At 44.2% G+C, this 17754-nt stretch overlaps 1 protein-coding gene across 2 annotated transcripts in view; it reads left to right on the top strand.

Annotated features, from left to right (window-relative positions):
- PTN (pleiotrophin) overlaps nucleotides 1-17754 on the top strand; it is a 102317-nt gene that overhangs the window by 75937 nt on the left and 8626 nt on the right. For both annotated transcript variants that reach the window (XM_047695940.1, XM_047695939.1), the window contains exons 2-4: nucleotides 1840-1955; nucleotides 2868-3041; nucleotides 5020-5181. In XM_047695940.1, the coding sequence (XP_047551896.1) occupies nucleotides 1841-1955; nucleotides 2868-3041; nucleotides 5020-5181 (451 nt within the window). In that variant the 5' untranslated portion in view covers nucleotide 1840. The remainder of the gene's footprint in view (nucleotides 1-1839; nucleotides 1956-2867; nucleotides 3042-5019; nucleotides 5182-17754) is intronic.

The following is a 17754-nucleotide window of genomic DNA, read 5'->3' as shown; positions in this document are numbered from 1 at the left end:
ACAATCAGCTATGCAAATACCACAAGCAGGGCACCCGTGAGCTACACGTGTGCTAATTACTCAAGTATTTCCTACAGCAGCAGGCGTCAACGTGCACATTGGGCATTGTTTGGGAACACTTGAATTTGGGGATGATTCTAGTCCTCCCTTTTCTAAAACCCCTTACTCTCTTAAATAATCTTTATTCATTTTCTCCAGCCAGAAAAATGGAAGCTACCCAAATATAGGCCCATGCAGAATAGTAAGCAAAGTAGGAGGAAGGGGAAAAGGAGATGAAAAGAAAGATGGTCTCCAACTCAACCCCATTGCTGGTAGCTCCTTTTACACGGGCGAATTCCTGTGCACAGGGACTTGGGTGCATTTTTCCTTAGTGCATCTTAAACTAACGTCTACCATTAACCCACTTCTTCAGGCTCTGAATTATTGCGAATTCATATCAGAAGCAGAGAGGGTGCGTTTCCATTCCAACTCTCCAGCTGTCATCCATTTCCCCTCTCTTCTTCCTTCCTGTTAGCTCACACTATAGCAAAATAACCCCTTGACTCAAAACAAGGGTATCCTTAGGAAATTCTGGTCTGGGTGGGGTTTTTCTCCTCAGAATTCAGTGAATTTAACTTGAAACCTTTTTGAAAATAAATATAAAAGTAGGAACTTAACAGTGTAAAACTAGAAATGTTGAGGTTAGAAGTAGTGACAACAGCTTTCCACTAATACCCGTTTGCCTGAGTGACCGTGGTTCTTCACGCGGCTCCAAGGGCATTACAAGGCTCTACAAAGATCAGCCCAATGTGTGGGAAATTGGAAAGTTTACTCATGAGCTGTGCTTTCTCAGTGGGAACTTCTGAATCCTCAGAGGACAATGTACACATTGTAGTACACTTTGTTCTACAATAAATTGTAGAACAGAATAATCTCAATTCTGTGTGTGTGTGTGTGTGTGCACATGTGTGTGCGTGAGGTTTTATTGTTCACACTCAAGGGAATCTAAAATCACTTCTGGAAAAAAAAAAAATCCTCAGAGCTAATGACCATGGGTAACCATGCTGATAATTAGTTGTCACAAGTGACTTCAAGTTCCAGGAGAGTCTTTCTAATGTTATTCTAGGATTTTTGACTCATAGCAAATGTGGAGAATTTCAAATTATGAGTGAGTGTAATCTCTTCATTATCCTAAAATTGAGAAGATTTTTAGATTTTATGTGAGCTTATACATGTATTTGACATAAATCAAAGCGAGCTAGCCCAACTTCTGTCTTGCACTTCCCTCTTGGTGGACCAGTGAATAATGGAACAGTGATGATAAAATAATCTTAATCATGAAAAACAAAGTCAGAGATGTTGGTTATTATGACACATGTAAAGATAAAGGTAAACCATATACTGGCACAGATAATCCATTAACTGTGTCCATTCAAATTATCCATGTGGACTACAAAACCGCAGTTGTTTCTAGGAATTGTCAGGAGTTACAAAGATGACCATAGTTACGGACCTTACCATGTATCCCCACCAGCAAGATTAACCGCAGGAATCTGCTCAGAATTATGCCATGAAAATTCTTTTGCTTCCATAATTCTCGAGTCATACTTAAGCAAGTAATTATGGGTGAAGTTCTTAAGTGCAGAACCATTGTATTTTTGTCAGTGAATACCTAATTGCAGAAGAACACTTACTTCAGTGGCCGTGGGAGAGAAAAGAAAGAATTCTGCTCAAGAGCACTGATAGAAATCTTCTGAAAAATCTATTCCAGAAGTGGAACATGGCGCCCTTTATTAAGGAGTTCCACCAGCCTTCCTCTCTTAGGCTGACACCACCTTCTGTTTCTCTGTTTATTCCTAGAATGCAGTCCCAGCAGTATGTGCAACAGCGTCGAAAATTTGCAGCTGCCTTCCTGGCATTCATTTTCATCTTGGCAACTGTGGACACTGCTGAAGCAGGGAAGAAAGAGAAGCCAGGTAAGCTGTAGAGTTATGACTACATAACCCTACATGTGACATACATAATCCTACATGTGACATACATAAGGCAAGACTGTTCATGGATTAATGTCCATCTAATCCAACTGCCTGATTTTTGTCCTCCTCCCCTCCTTCCTTCTTTCCTTCTTTCTTCCTTCCCTCCCCCTCCCTTTGTTCTTTCTTTAGAGGAACCTAAGTGACATCCCCCGTCCCCACCCTGCCATAGGTCCTAAAATATAGCTGATGGTTATTAACATAGTGACCGTATTGTAGCCCTTATGTACGGACTGCTGATGAGCAAGCAGGTGTCTTACGTTGAGTCTCTTCCTCCAAAAGGAGTCCTGCAGGGCATTTTTTGTTTTATCTCATATGAACAAAGGGGGAAACTGAAGCTCAGAGTGATACAGCATCTTCTCTCTGTCACTCCCAGCGTCATACGCGGCAGGCTGTGGAGCTGGCAGTCTGTTTATGTCTGTGAGGCACAACATTCAGCTTATGGTCTTCCAGCTCTAAGACAGAGAAGGGAACATTGACTTGCAATGAAATGCTAATCTGACAACCCTTACTTCTAAAAGAATGTCGCCTTATCTTTCACGTTTCACTGGTTTTGAACATCTTTACCAGAAGTGTTTGCTTCTAAAAGGAGATGTCATTAGATCCTTTGTACAGTCTCTAGCCCCTGGAGTTACACTAATATGAGTTCTATCTCCTTCCGTTCACCTTCTTCCTTCTCGTGATCATTCACCGATTCGATCACTTGGCTAACGTGGGTCAAGGTGCTCCGGTTCACTGGGCAGTGAAGACAGAGGTCAAAAGCACAGACCCCGCAATTACGGCATCCTGGAATGAACTTTGTTGTAGGAATCAGAGTTTCCCAGAGGTGGACTCGTGTTCCTATCTTCTTTCCAGAAAAAAAAGTGAAGAAGTCCGACTGTGGGGAGTGGCAGTGGAGTGTGTGCGTGCCCACCAGCGGGGACTGTGGCCTGGGCACCCGGGAGGGCACCCGGACTGGAGCCGAGTGTAAGCAAACCATGAAGACCCAGAGATGTAAGATCCCCTGCAACTGGAAAAAGCAGTTTGGAGGTAAGCCCCACCACTACTGTCCTGTCGATTTAGTCTTCCACTCCGGGATAATGCTTGCATTCTTCTACCAGTCCTCTTTTTGAGCTTGACTACCGTTTATTTTAAATAAGTTGATTTTATCAGATCGCAAATAACCAGATACCTTGCCTTACCCCCCAGGTTTCTCAACTTTGGTGCTACTACCATTTGGGGCCATGATGCGTCTGTTGGGGAGGGCACTGTAGGATATTGTTCCGGGCATTGTAGGATATCAAGCAGGGTCTCTGGCTTCTCTCCACTGGTTTCCAGTAGCACTCTCTGCCCCCATCAACTGTGACACATAAAAATGTCTCCAGATATTGCCAGATGATCCTTGGAGTCAAAATAGTCCTAGATTGAGAACCACTGTCCTACTGATCGGGACATAAAACATACCCTTGATCCCTCCTGAGTGTGCCTTGACCTGTCTTTTCTCCTCTCTCTCCTTCTTCTAGTTCTCATTCCTTTTTTCTTCCTTCCCCCTTCTCTTATTTACTCTCCTCTTCCTTCTCCAGACATCTTTCTGGGGCTTTCAGGCCCCTCTTTTGATCTTTCCCTACCATCCACCCTGGTTAATAGATTTGCTTATCAAATCTAGCCAGGCTGCTTACAGTCAGTTTCCATAGACTTTACTCTCGCTAATTATTGTCATTTTCCTGCTGGCCTCCTCTGCCTGTTTGGGAAGGAGCCCTTCAACACTTCCTACTTTGAAACCCACTACTGAACACCCAGATTACCTGTCTTTTCCACATTCCAGACTTTTTGTCTTTCTTGGCCTTGGTGGTACGCAGTGCCCCAAATGTTCTCACTCTTTGCAGAAATGTATTCTGACCTATAAGACAGTAAAGAAGGACAACAAGTATATATACTGTACCTTTCTCATTCTCTATAACCTCTGGGGTACTTTTTGTGAATGCTGGTAAGTTCTATAGCACATGGTGAAATTCAGATACATTTGGTCTTAAATTGTATATGGGTTCCCTAAAGACTCACCTACAAAAAGTTTTTAAAAGTGTCTTAAAGAATGAATGCCTAGAATATATAAAGAACTCACAAAAATAAGAATCCAGTTATACAGTGAGTAAAAGATATGGACAAATATTTTACCAGAGACGAGATACAGGTGACAAACACTTGAAAGATGTTGAACATCTATCTCTTCCGCGCTAGGGAAACGGGAATGAAAACCGGTGAGATGTCACCGTATACCACGTACCAGAAGAGCTAAAATGACAAATAAGACCAAATGCTAGAGAGGAGGTAGAGAAACTAGGTCCTTCATACCTTGCTGATGGAAATGTAAAATGGTACAACCACATTAGAAAGGAGAATGGCAGGTTTGGTTTTGTTTTTAATAAGAATAAACATCTGTTTACCATACAACACAGTGGTTTCACTCTTGGCCATTTATCCTAGAGAAATGAAAACTTACATTCCTCTAAAAATTTGTACACAAATAGTAGATAGCTTAAAATCACAAAAATTACAGAGATGGAGAAGAGATGAGTGATTGCCATGGCTTAAGGAGATGGCAAGGGAGGAAGGTGCCTAGGCAAAGGCTATGACAGGATTAACCCAAAGGACTGTTGTGTTGGAACTCTTCTGCCTGTTAACGAGTAGATGTTCACTCGTATCTACAGACCTGACCGCATCACACAGAACTAAATGCGCACGCGTACACACAAATGAATGCGTGTGAAATTGGAAGAACTTGAATGACTTCTGCGGGATGTATCCCTGTTCATTTCCTGGTTGTGCTCAGGAATTCTGGTTATGCAACATAATCACAATCGAGGGGAGACAGGGCGAAGGCTATAGGGGTCTCTCCAAATTATTTCTTTCAACCGCATGGGACTCTACAATGATCTCACTACAAAAAGGTAAAAATAGAAGTGCGTCTACCTTTACAGCACTACTAGAGGAACTCAAAGATTTCTGTTTGGTCCTACCCTGCCTTTAGCGGAGTGCAAATACCAGTTCCAGGCCTGGGGAGAATGCGACCTGAATACCGCCTTGAAGACCAGAACCGGAAGTCTGAAGCGAGCCCTCCACAACGCGGACTGCCAGAAGACAGTCACCATCTCCAAGCCCTGTGGCAAGCTGACTAAGCCCAAACCTCAAGGTAGGTTCCTGTCATTGCACTGCAGTTTTCACGTGCATGTGTTGATGGACTCACATGGGATTTTCAGGTAGGGAAACTCGAGTTTTCTGGAAGGAAACCTTAGGTGAATCACCTCAAGAAAAAGACTGAACAAACCCTGTATGTTGAACATCACACCAGTGTTTTTCAGCAGGCAATTGACGAGTCCAGATTAGAGTCCTCTGCACAGATGGGGCGTGGGGGCGGGGATTGGAACAGCCTCCTCGCACAAATAAACAACTTAGCAGAATAAGCCAATTAAGACAGTTGCTGTGTGGTGACTGTATATTCCAAGCCCTAAACTGGGACTGCATCCTGACAAGTATGAACAAACTCATGAAGACCGTGAGGCAGAAAATCTAAAATCAGGTCTCTCCTAGATTATCCAACGAACATAGTTTTCATGAAGTCAGCTACCTTGTTTTTTACATTTTTCCTATGTCCACTGCAAAAATTGATAGGTCCTATATTTCCTTCACATCTTTCAGCCTGCCTCTCTCTCTCTCTATATATATATATATATATTTTTTTTTTAAGTTAGCTTTTTACTAAATACATTCACCGAGAAATTTTCAAATTATGTAGAGCTGTCTTTCTATTTATTCCCAGAAAGTTACACTCTGCTCTCATGCCAGAGAAAGGGAACCAAAAACAAATATCATGGCTATGGTTTCATAGAAATAGGATCCCAGCTGAGGGAAGACAAGGAGGTATTACACTCTTATTTCATGGGTGTTATGGGCTGAATGATGTACCCTTCCCCCCTCCCCCATTCACATGTTCGAGGTCTAACCCTCAGTACCTTAGAATGTGACTGTGTTTGGAGATAAGACTTTTAAAGAGGTCATTAAAGTGGAATGAAGTCAGATGAGTGGGCCTCAGTCCAATCTGACTGGCATGTGAAGAAAGGAGCTTAGGACACAGATACATGTGGAGGGAAGACCATGTGAAGACATAGCGAAAAGATGGCCATCTACAAGCCAAGGGGACACACCTCAGAATAAATCAGTTGTTGACAATTGATCTTAAACTTCTAGCCTCTAGAACTCTGAGAAAATACATTTCTCTTGTTGAAGCCATCCACTCTGTGGTACAGGGTAAGGCAGCTCTTGCAAATAATATGGCAGCTCTCAGGAACTCTAAAATATCTCCCTGGTTTGTGCTTATATTTGCGCTCTAAAACTCATACTGGCTAGATTAAATATAAGGAGAAACTCAGAAGAACTGAACATGAAGCCCACGGGAAATGAAAATAGGAAAAAAAAAAATCCTCCAGGAATTAGGAGGGTTGGCTGGCTTGTTACTGATCATCAGAAAGGTCTAACTTCACAGACCTAGCACTTCCATCTCTGGTGGATTGGACACGGTTGCCCCCAGTGGTAGGGTGGCCAGATGCAGGCCACACCTGCCGATGGCACATCTAGGATTCAGGCTGCCCTTTCCAAATCATGGAAATGTGCCGGTTCCAGTGTGTGTTTGGAAGGTAAGAAGTGGGACTGGGGTCAGTATATGAGTGTGTGTGCCCACTTTATAAGTATTACTTGTCTGGAAACAACTGCTCAGATCTAATGAAAATTAGCAGCCATGTCTATCCAGTGACACATTTCCAAAACTGGAAGAACTCAGAGATACACAGTTTTTAAATTAATTGATTTTTAAGGCAGTCAGAGAACCAAAATATTCAGCATAAATTGAGCAGGGAAAAGAAAAGGAATTAAAGAAGTCCCCATGCTTGACCATTGTGGTTCTCAACCTGGGTTGCACATTAGAACTTCCTATGAGAACTTGTAAAAATCCCAGTTTCCAGGCCATAACCCAGACCAACTATCTCAGCCTCAGTAGCTTTGAAAATTAAGATGTTCCTTAAAAGTTTTCAGTATCAGCCAGAGTCAAGAATTACTATGCTAGTAGGAAACTCACAGAGACTAGACACACTCACACGTGCATATACGCATGCATGTACACATAAGTCCACAGTCCATTCTGGTTCTCTCCAGTGGGTGAGAGAAACTGCAGCCTAATGATGAGGAGGAAAGAATGAGAGAGGGACTAGGCAGTGGGTGGTGGTAGGGCTGGGTGGATACAGAAATCATTGCAGAGTTTGGAATAAATAGAACGAAGTGGGGACATGATTCAGAAAGACCCCTTCTTCTTTGGACTTGGACCAGTGGATTATTGACCTTTTTACATTTTTCTCATCTGGTGATACGTAATGAAGGTTGTAAGTTCGGCTCAGGCTTTCACCTTGAAAAATGGCGGTTAAAAACATTTCAAGTAGGTAAACATTCTGTCCTTTGTTTCTATTTCAAAAATGAAGATATATAATGAATTAAACATGGGATTAGCCTGAGTGAGTTCTCTATTTCACAGCACTAGGTAAAGCCCACCACGGTGTGCAAAGGTGGCTCCCAAATGGAAGACACTTTCTAGAGCATGACTCTTCTTTTTTTAAATTTTAATTCCAGTGTAGTTAACGTACAGAGTTATATTAGTTTCTGGAAAATAATCTAGTGATTTAGCAATTCTGTATATGCTTCGGTACTCATCACAACAAGTGTACTCTTAATCCCCTTCCCCCGTTCCTCCCTCCCCTCCCCTCTGGTAACCAGTTTGTTTTCTCTAGTCAAGAGTCTGTTTCTTGGTTTGCCTCTTTTTCTTCCCCTGTTGTTTTGTTTCTTAAATTGCACATATGGGTGAAACCCTATGGTATTTGTCTTTCTCTGACTTATTTGCTTAGCATTGTACTCTATATCCATGTGCATCCTTGCAAATGGCAAGATTTCGTTCTTTTTTATAGCTGAATAATATTCTGTTGGGTATCTATACCACATCTTCTTCCTCCACTCATCAATTGATGGGCACTTGGGCTGCTTCCATAATTTGGCTATTGTAAATCAGGCTGCAGTCAACATAGGGGTGTACCTGTGCTCTTGAATTAGTGGTTTTGTATTTTGGGGGGTAATTACCTGGTATTGCAATTACTGAATCTTAGGGTAGTTCTGCTTTTAACTTTTTGAGGAAACTCCATACTGTTTTCCCAAGTGGCTGTCCCAGTTTGCATTCCCACCAACAGTGTGTGAGGGCCCCTTTTTTTCCACATCGTCACCAACACTACTTGTTTCTTGTGGTTTCGATTTTAACCATTCTGTCAGGTGTGAGGTGATACCTCATTGTGGTTTTGATTTGCATTTCCTGATGGTGAGTGATGTTGCCCATCTTTTCATGTGTCTGTTGGCCACCTGGATATCTTCTTTGGAGAACTGTCTGTTCATGTCTTCTCATTTTTTATGGATAATTTGGGTTTTGGGCACTCAGTTGTATAAGTTCTTTATATATTTGGATACTAACCCTTCATGGGATATGTCATTTAAAAATTTCTTCCGCCATTCAGTAAGTTGTTTTAGTTTCATTGATTCCCTTACTGTGCAGAAACTTTTTATCTTGGTGAAGTCCCAGTAATTTATTTTCACTTTTGTTTTCATTGCCTCAGGAGACACATCTAGAAAAATGTTATGACTGATGTCAAGAGAAATTACTGCCTGTACTCTCTAGAACATTATTTCTAAAAACTGTTCTAGAAGATATCTACCAGAGTATAAGTTTCAGGAGGGCAGGGACCTGACTTGTGCTGTTCTCCACTGTATCCCTTTTGCTTAGAACAAGGAGTAGCCCATAGTAGGTGCTGAATAAGCTAAAAGAAGAAAGGTTTCACACATGAAATTTATCATAGACTGGTGGAAGCTGTGGTAAAGAAGTCATTTAAGTAATATTTTCATACAGTTATGCAATTACAAATTATTTTTTCCCTTTCTTCAGGAAAGAATAATTCATCAGGGCTTCCTGCTACTTTAACTCAGGAAAGAGGGAGGTAGGGTACCCACTAATTTTGAGTTGGGCACTATGATGTGATAGGCACTCCTCATTTCAGCTTCAATGCAACTCTGTGCATGAAATTGTATTTATCTTACTTTATATTTGAGAAAGCATAGGCCAGAAAGGGTCTTATTTAATGCTTCACAGCTTATAAGTGGTGATTCAGATTCGAGGTCAGACAAACACCGAAGACCGTGCTGCCTCTTGATATTATAGACCCATGAAACTTTGGCCATGTTAGATAAATCTCAATGTCTAGAATCATTCAATAGTAGAGCTTCTGGGGACCTTTCCTGTCATCTGATGTAACCCTGGGGGAACAGATGAGGACAGAGACCATCAGTGATTCATCTACATCCATCCTGTTGCTTAGGAGCAGAATCGGTTCCGGGCTTTCTTCTCTTTCAGTGCCATTTTCTGCCCTTTTATCCCAGTCCCTGAGCTCATACCCAGAAAGTACCTTTTACCCCTCCATCGTTACCTTCTCATCAAACACATCATCAGGTTCTGGTCTTTTGTCTGCCTTTTTTTTTTTTTTTTTAAATGTTTGTTTTATACACCTTTTCAGTTTGATTTCTGTCCTCTTTTGTTTTGGAAAATGGCAGTGGCTTGATAGGCAAATGATGGGACATTCAGTGTGGAGAACGCGCTCTTTAAATTTTAGAGTGGAACATAAAGATGTTGATTAGGCTGTGACTACCCGGCATTAAATTGAGAAAAAGCTGGAGAATATTACTGTGACTTGATTCCTAATAAGGCCAAAAATTTAAAAGACTTGCTTGGGGGAAAGAGGGCACTTTTTATCCTGACTTGGCACCGAAACTCTGGGAGATGACTAACTATCCCTTTGTTTTAGTTAAAAATCACCTTAAAACTCACCACACTCCAGTCCGTTGGGTAGAAATGGTTCATCCTGTGGTTACGTCAATATTGCAGAAGCTCCACCCTCTAGCCTTGGTACGATTTTATCAACACTAGTTATCAAGTTGGAAACTCTTAGTAAAGGTTCTCCTCTGTTGAAACGCCACTTAACCCGAGAAGAGGTTTTTGTCCTCTTCTTCCATATTATATACTCAGAAGAAGAGAAAATATTGATATACTTAACGCAGACATGAGAACTGAAAGGTGCATAACTAGAATATAGCTTTCCTGGAGATGGGGACAGGGTTGCTCTGGAGAGGTCAGTGACTGAAGGATTGTAACTGGAATTTGCTTCGTTGCTGCTAAAATCTACCAGGGATATACTGGCGAGCAATTGCGTTGGACACTGTAGATTATAATTTCTCAGGGAAAGAGATGGAGAGTATTAATTACAGTTATTAATTAAGGAAATAAAATCCTGTATCTGTCCAGGTTTTTAGTTGCAGCAACATCTACTCTAGCTAGTTAAGCAGAAAGGGGCTATTCGGGGGGAATTCGATAGCTCACAGACTCTCCAGAAGGGCCAGGGGACTTGAGTTGGATCCGGGAGGACTGTAGCAGAAAGCAACAGATCCCAAGAGAAATGTCTAATCATGCCAAAAGTGACTGATGCAGAAACCCTGCTGCTAAAATTACCCACAGTTCAGCACATATGCTAAGAATTGAACGCCATACCTTTCCCCCCGAAACCAGATACCTTTGCCTCCCTTCTTGCCAAAATACCCAATTTCCCCCAATTTGGCCCTTTTTTTCTGGTTGCTGACTTCTACCTCAAAGTGTACCTGCTTGCTGGAAACGAGGTCACCTATGAAATTCCACTGCAAGGGACTCTGGGAAAATGTGTCTTTAACTTTCAAAACTCTCCCTGTAAATCCGAGGAGTCAGGTGAGTGTGTCTTGAATTGGTATTTAGTGAGCAGCCGGCAGGGGAGTGTGCGGGAGTGCTGGAATGTATGGAAGTCCTCATCGGACCTAACCCTCCCTCCTTTTGCCTAGATGAGGCATTGATGACATTTCTCAGAGAAGTTGCCAAGAGTAATGTCCTATCAGACAGTTCCCCCACTGCAGAGTGAGTTAGGGATCTCATTATTGGAACCACCGGTAGTTTTTTTTTTTGTTGAGTCATTTCGGTCTTTTCAGTTTTGAGGGGGAGAAGAAGTGAGGATAATTGAGCTGTGGACAAGTGAAGAAAGTGGAAACCAGGGCCACTCTCTGCCAACAGTGCTACATAAATGACCAGAGCACAGAACCCTTCAGAGGGCGAGGAACAGGTCTCTAAGCCACAGTGTCTCTCAGTGGTCCCCTTGGAGGATGGTCTCACTGCAGAACAGAAGGTAGGCAAGCTAAGTGGAGCTGGCAAGATGGCCCCCCTGTGGGAGAGCCATGGCCCTGCAGGCAGTCTGGACGGCGTGAGCAGGGGCAGCGCAGTGAAGCAGGCTTCTGGCGGTTACCACTGGAGTGCAGAGTCTGATATGAGGCTGGATTGGGGCTCACGCAGAAGGCCTTTGTACGAGCTGAGAGTTTCCTAGGGACTACAGAAGATGTGGCCTAATGATCATCTTAGAACATTCTAGAATCTTAAGTTATGGTCGAAATGGAAATTATTAGTTGTTACTGTTTAAACAAGATACATAACATTTGTATGAGCCTCCAAATTTGCCTGGGACAAGAAGAGGAGGGAGCACAGGAATGCGTGTCTGTGCTACAGGTGGGCCAGGGAACCAGGTTAATCTCCCCCACCAACCCCCCGCACCATCCTGTCCACCCGTTCGTACTCTGCTGTCACCAGATCCTTGTTACATTTTCCCCTGCTCCCGAAAACCCCAATTCCTTTTACTTCTTCCCAGCTATTTCTCAATGTTTTACCGTCTTGCTGCCCTTTTTGTGGGCAGTTGCCTAGCCCTCTCTTAGGTTTGACAATCCATCCTTAAAGATCAAAAGGACGGCCACTGTTTCAGTGCAAGACTCAGCTTGTGTGCAGGACATGGCACTGGGCAGGTGATTATAAATGAGAAAGGGGGTCGGTAAAGTGATGTCCCCAGCATTCTCAGTTCTGTCCTGCTCAACAGATATTTTTTTGTTGCTTCTTTTAAAGATAAAAGAAGTTGCCAACATTTCTTGCTAGACTCTGGGCTCTGCCATCCCTTAGCAGTGAGCGTGCAGATGTGTTTTTCTAGGCTGAGAGACTCTCCGCTGTGTGGAGAGGGGCGGCGGGCAACCTGGGACGGGCTCCCCTTCTCCCCGAGACCCCGACAGGTTGGTGGTTGCTGTCCTTGTATCTGACCAGAAAGAGAAGCCTGAGGAATCAGGCAGGAATTTTGTCCTTCTTGATCACAGGGAAGCCCTTGCTCTGTTTGGTCTTAAGGTCTGATTTGGTTTTTATTCTGCTGTGGAAATTGTCTTTCAACATCTGTATTTTAGTTCCCATTCATGACACTGTAGTGAAGTGAGGAGATCTAGTTCTTATTAGCATATTAGCAAGATCTCTTATTAGCATAACAGTTTTGTCTTCTGTAAGCTAAAGTCTACAGTGACTACCTCATCGTTGTCAGGATGGAGTGACTGTAAAAATGCTTGGTAAACATGCAGTATTCTTAAAACTATTTCCTTCCTTCCAAATGAAAATCTTGAGGTGGATGTTTCCCTCAGCACCTTTTTGGGCTAAAGAACTATGGCGATTACAACAGGAGTCATCACAATTAATATTTATTGAGAGACTTGTGTGTTTGGAGGACATTTTAGCATACTGAGTCTACACTGTGTCCTTGAAGAACCACAAAAGCGCTGTGAAATGGTTGCTATCATCATTCCTAACTTTACATCCGAGGACACTGAGTCAGAGAAGTCAGACGCTTAGCGTGAGGTTGTACAGCTGATAATACAGGTACCCCAGTTTCTTACCCAAGAAAGAATGAACTTCAGACCCAGCCCTACACTCCCTCTTCTGTTGCGGCTTTCCATCAGCAGTGGAGTCAGTCCCAGACCCCTCAGCAGGACAGGTGGCTCCGGCGTCCCCTGACTGACGTCTCGCCTGACCCTTGCTCCCGGCATTGCCCATGTGCTCTGCCCCAGTCCCGCCACAGCCCGGGGAGGGCCGGCGGCATGGCCATGCGTGCTTACACACCCGCTTCTCTGCACCCGTGGGCCTAGAATCCTGGCGCCTGTTCTCCTTCTAGACATCATACATTTTGTTCTGTGAAATCCAGTTTGTTCGTTTGGCAAGCGAAACCACGTGGGCCTCGTGGGCCTTGTGCTAGAGTTGGCACCAGATCAGCTACCACCCTGCGTGGACCCACAGAGCGGAGGGAGCCGCAGAGGGCACTCCCCTGTACAGCGGAAGGGCAGATGCTGTTAGAGAGCCATGCGGTCCTCTGGCACGGTCTCCGATTTATTCATTTATTTAGAAAATCTGTGAAGAGCCTGCAGTGGAACGGGCAGTTTGGCAGGTGCTGGGGATACGAAGCAAGTTTCCTTCCCTCTTACTGCTCTGTTCTAGTCGGGGGCATTGTTGGGGGGGTGTGGGGTAGATAACAGTGACAAAAACAAGAACTAAAAGGACAACCACATATTGGAAGAAGCGCTCTTGGAAACGGCGGTTGGGGGAGAGGAGGGCGGCGAGGGGAGAGAGAGAAACCAGGGCAAGCTTTTCTGAGAGTAAGTCCGGAACTTGGTCTTGAACACAGAGCAGGAGCTAGCCCTGCTGGTTGCTCAGTCAAACAAGGCCCAGTTCAAAGTCCCTGAGGCCCAACAGGCTTTGTTTTGTTCCGAGACTAGAGAAGAGATCAGTGTTACAACTCGCTTGGCTTCCCTTCCCAGGCGGTAGGTCCTGCCTTTCTGCAGGACGGCTGCTCTGATTAAGACGTTCATTCGTTCCTCCTCCGTAGTGAGTGTGTCTTTGCCTCTCGCAAGCCTGAACCTCGTTCCCCTTTGTAGTCCCTAGTCCACGAGAGGATTTCAATGAACAGCACCGACTGGAATGAATGAACCCAGCCGTCCATCGGTGAATCCGGGAAGACCTTTCCCCGTCGTCCTGTCTGGCTCACTAGGGCACTAGGGCACATCACGTCGGCTCCAGACGGACGGAGAATCCCTGCTGGGGCAGCGTCGTCATTTCTGAGCCACATACAGGTGGTTCCTGTTGAGTATTTTTGAAGCCACTCACTCTCACTACATTGTGAATGTGCATCGTCCCGCTTACTCCTCCCAGGAGCCCCAAGGAGTTTTGTGCCCATTTTACAAATAGGACATGAAGGTTGCAGTTTGCAGGTTACCCAGCTCAAGAGAGGGTCAGGTTTGAACCTGAACTCAGAATAGTCCTTTTTCCAGAGTTCTTTTCATCATATCCATGCTTCCCAAACCGAGTGCTCCATATGGTGTCTTTTGGGATATTCTGAAAGAAATTAGGAATTTTGGATTATATTTCTACGATAATCCTAAATCATTACCAGATGCGTGTTTGGGGTCATTGAGCTGTGGGAGATCATTTTTGGCTCAAGCCTGTGTGTGCTAAGTGCTCTAAAGCAAATAATAACCTTTAGTGCTGCATTTCTCAGGCTGGGGTCTTTTAAAGAGGGGGACACTCCTGTAGAATATGACAGCACGGTGCAACGTAGCCTACTACCATTGGCCTCCCAGGCCGGATGCTGAGCTGGACTCAGATTGCCACCTTGGTGCTGTGAGGCTTCACGAAGACCTGAGGCTCTGCTGTCCTGGTAACCAGGGGTGACGCTTCGCTCGCTCTCCATGACTCCAGCCAGCTTTGCCCTGATGCAAAGCCTCTGGGAACCCTCAGGGAAATCAAAGCACAAAAGGCGGCGGGGGGGAGCTGAAAGACTTTTTCTAGAGGGGTAAACAGTATTTGTAGAAGAGGTCATCGGAGATGCAAAGAGCGGAAAGCAGGTAAAATGTTCATGGTGTCCTGCTGCTCAGGCATGCAGGGGACGAGACCTGGCACTGTTTCCAGTGGGTACACCTATTCATTTGCTTTTGAGAGGTTTTCGAATCTTATTTTCATTCACAGAAAAGTGTATTTTCAGATCTTTACCCAGATGCAGAAAAGCACTATATTAAGCCGCTGTGAGGGCTTCTCTCTGAAGAGAGAGAAGTCTGGGGGCACCTCTTCAGGTCTAACCTGGGCTTCTGCTGGAGACAGAGCACTGGTGGGGTGGGGGAGCGGGAGGAACGGGGTGGTGGGGAAATCCGGAGGACATGCGTGCAGGTGTGTGAACGGGTGACTGAGGGGGGCACCCATGAAACTATTAAGGGACATCAAATCCTATATTGTGTGCCAAAGTCACATACCCAAATGATATATATTTTAAAATCTGGGGGACACATGTAAGTCACAGCTGACATATTTTGCACTTCTGTAATTAATTTTTGTACCAAGAAGAAAGTGTGAAATGTAATTCACTGGGGTACGGGTTCACTAGCTCTTGGGTGACACAGTACCTCAGCCTGGGTGGCTTCAACAGCAGAAATCCATCTTCTCACAGGCGTGCGGGCTGGAAGGCCAAGATCAGGGTTTCTGCAGGGCTGAGTCTGAAGGCTGTGAGGGAAGGATCTGTTCAGACCTCTTTTTTTGGGGGCTCATAGATAGCCGCCTCGTCCCTGTGTCTTCACATAGTTTTCACTCTGTGCATGTCTATGTTCAAATTCCCTCTTCTAAGGACACCAGTCTTTGGGTGAGGGCCCACCCTGATGACCTCATTTTAACTTACTTACCTCTAAAAAGACCCTCTCCAGGAAATTCAGATTCTGAGGTATGAGGTTCAGGAACTCGATATGAATTTTTGAGGAAAACCTAATTCAGCCTGTAGCAAGATGCATAGAATCAGTTGGGACCACCACAACAACAAAAACCCATTGGGGAAGGAAATAAGAAATGATTTATGGAGCTGTACCTACTGAACTTTAAATATTCTAGACTTCAAACTTTTCCCCTTGACATAAATCAAAATTTGACTTTCTAGTAGCACCAGTCATGTAATGTTCAACATCACGTACAATAAGAGAAAGTGATGATATGCTAAGTGGGAACTACTATTATTGATTCTAATAATACTCTGCATTTCTGGTTTAGGCTACCGACATATAAGATCTGATTGTATGACAGCTTTTCTCCCTGGGCCTTCCTTCTTGCAGAAACCAGCTTTTGAACATTTACATGTCATGTCAGAAATACCATCTCTTTCCTGTGTGGGGGTGGAAGTGAAGAAGGGTGAGGTCTTCAGAGTGGTGCACAGAGTGAGGGAGGGGCAGATGCTTTTGCTGAACATAGGAAACCCCTTGTTAGTTCCCTGCCCCATGTTTTTCTATGTCTGTGTGAGCACATGCGCACGTAGACCACTGTGCCTAACTCGAGTTCTTTACACTAACTTTGGAAGACACGAGAATGAAGTCAGAGCTTCATTCTACCTACTACTACTAGCCGTCACTACCAGCAGCTGTGACAACGTGTAGTGACTGGGACACCCACCGCACGTGCACGCACACACCCTAGCATAAGCATCAGAAGTGCATGCCTTCCACAGGCAGTTTCCCTTGCATTAGTTATGTTTGCCTCTCTTCAGTTTAGCTAGTATTTAAAAACAAAATTCAGCACGTGAACATCAAATTCACCCCCTGCAACACACAGCTGTTGTTTTCCTTCTGTAACTTGTATACAAGTGAGAACACCAGGGATTAAAGGCCTTAGAGATGATGCCCTTCTGATCCCCTTCCACTCTGCTCTTCTCCTGTGACTCAGAGGGAAAAGCCACACAAATGTTCAGCTGTTCCACACCAATGAATCGGTGGCGCTAATACAGGAGGTTCCCGTAGGCCTGCTGCTGATCGTCTTCCCGGTCTCCCATACACATAGGTCAGATCAGGGCATCACCCCAACGCACTCATGACTGCTGAATAAAGAAAGTGCGTCCTAACAATCCCTTTCACGATTGGCTGGGGAAGCCAAAAGGTGTCTCTACTTCCTTTGAAGAAAGGAGAATGGAGAGATGGGAGGGAAAAGTGGCTGAAAGGCTAGAGAGCCGGGTCTTGGGTGAAGGGAGGGGGGTTACTTTACCACTGCTGGGTGACTTGCTTTGGCACGGAATTGACATGTTTAGTGTCTTATTAAGCTTCCTCTGTGTGATCAATGAAATAATCCACAATAAGTACAGTTAAATCTGTATTACTCACCAGCATTTTCACAGTTGAACTTTCTGTTTTGAGGAGATGCAGTTAAACGCTGAGTCACCTCTCAGAGTAGTGGGGGCAAGACAGAGGTTCGCCATAGAGCCCAGACATGGTTGGCTTGGGTCTAGACAGACGTGTACTATGTTTTATCTAGCACTCACCGTCCTGTCTACTTAATAACAGAAAGGACAGGTCAGGAGGACGGATGGTTGAGAGGGAGAGGTAGGTATTGTGCAACACAACTGATGAGTGCAAAGGAAGGTGGATGGTGAGGGAGAGAACACATATCTGCGTGTGGGCAGCACCGAGGAGCGGTTTGGATGTATGCAGTCCATACGTAATCCTGGAAGTAAATGCATGGAGTCAGCAAGAGGAAACAAAGCAAGTGGTATTCCAAAATAAGAAATCGAAGAAGAAATAACAGAATAATTGCACAGATAGTGGACTAATCAGATCAGAGAATGATTTAAGAAAAAAAAAATGTAAAGATTATATGTTGGATTTTTAAATAGGAAATTCTTTCTGTGCTGTGCAACTTAATATATGCTACCCCACTTTAAACTGAAATGTTGGGAAATTTAATGAA

Source organism: Lutra lutra, chromosome 11, assembly GCF_902655055.1.
Source record: "Lutra lutra chromosome 11, mLutLut1.2, whole genome shotgun sequence".
NCBI classification, from domain to species: domain Eukaryota; kingdom Metazoa; phylum Chordata; class Mammalia; order Carnivora; family Mustelidae; genus Lutra; species Lutra lutra.
This window is presented reverse-complemented; position numbering and strand designations above follow the sequence as displayed.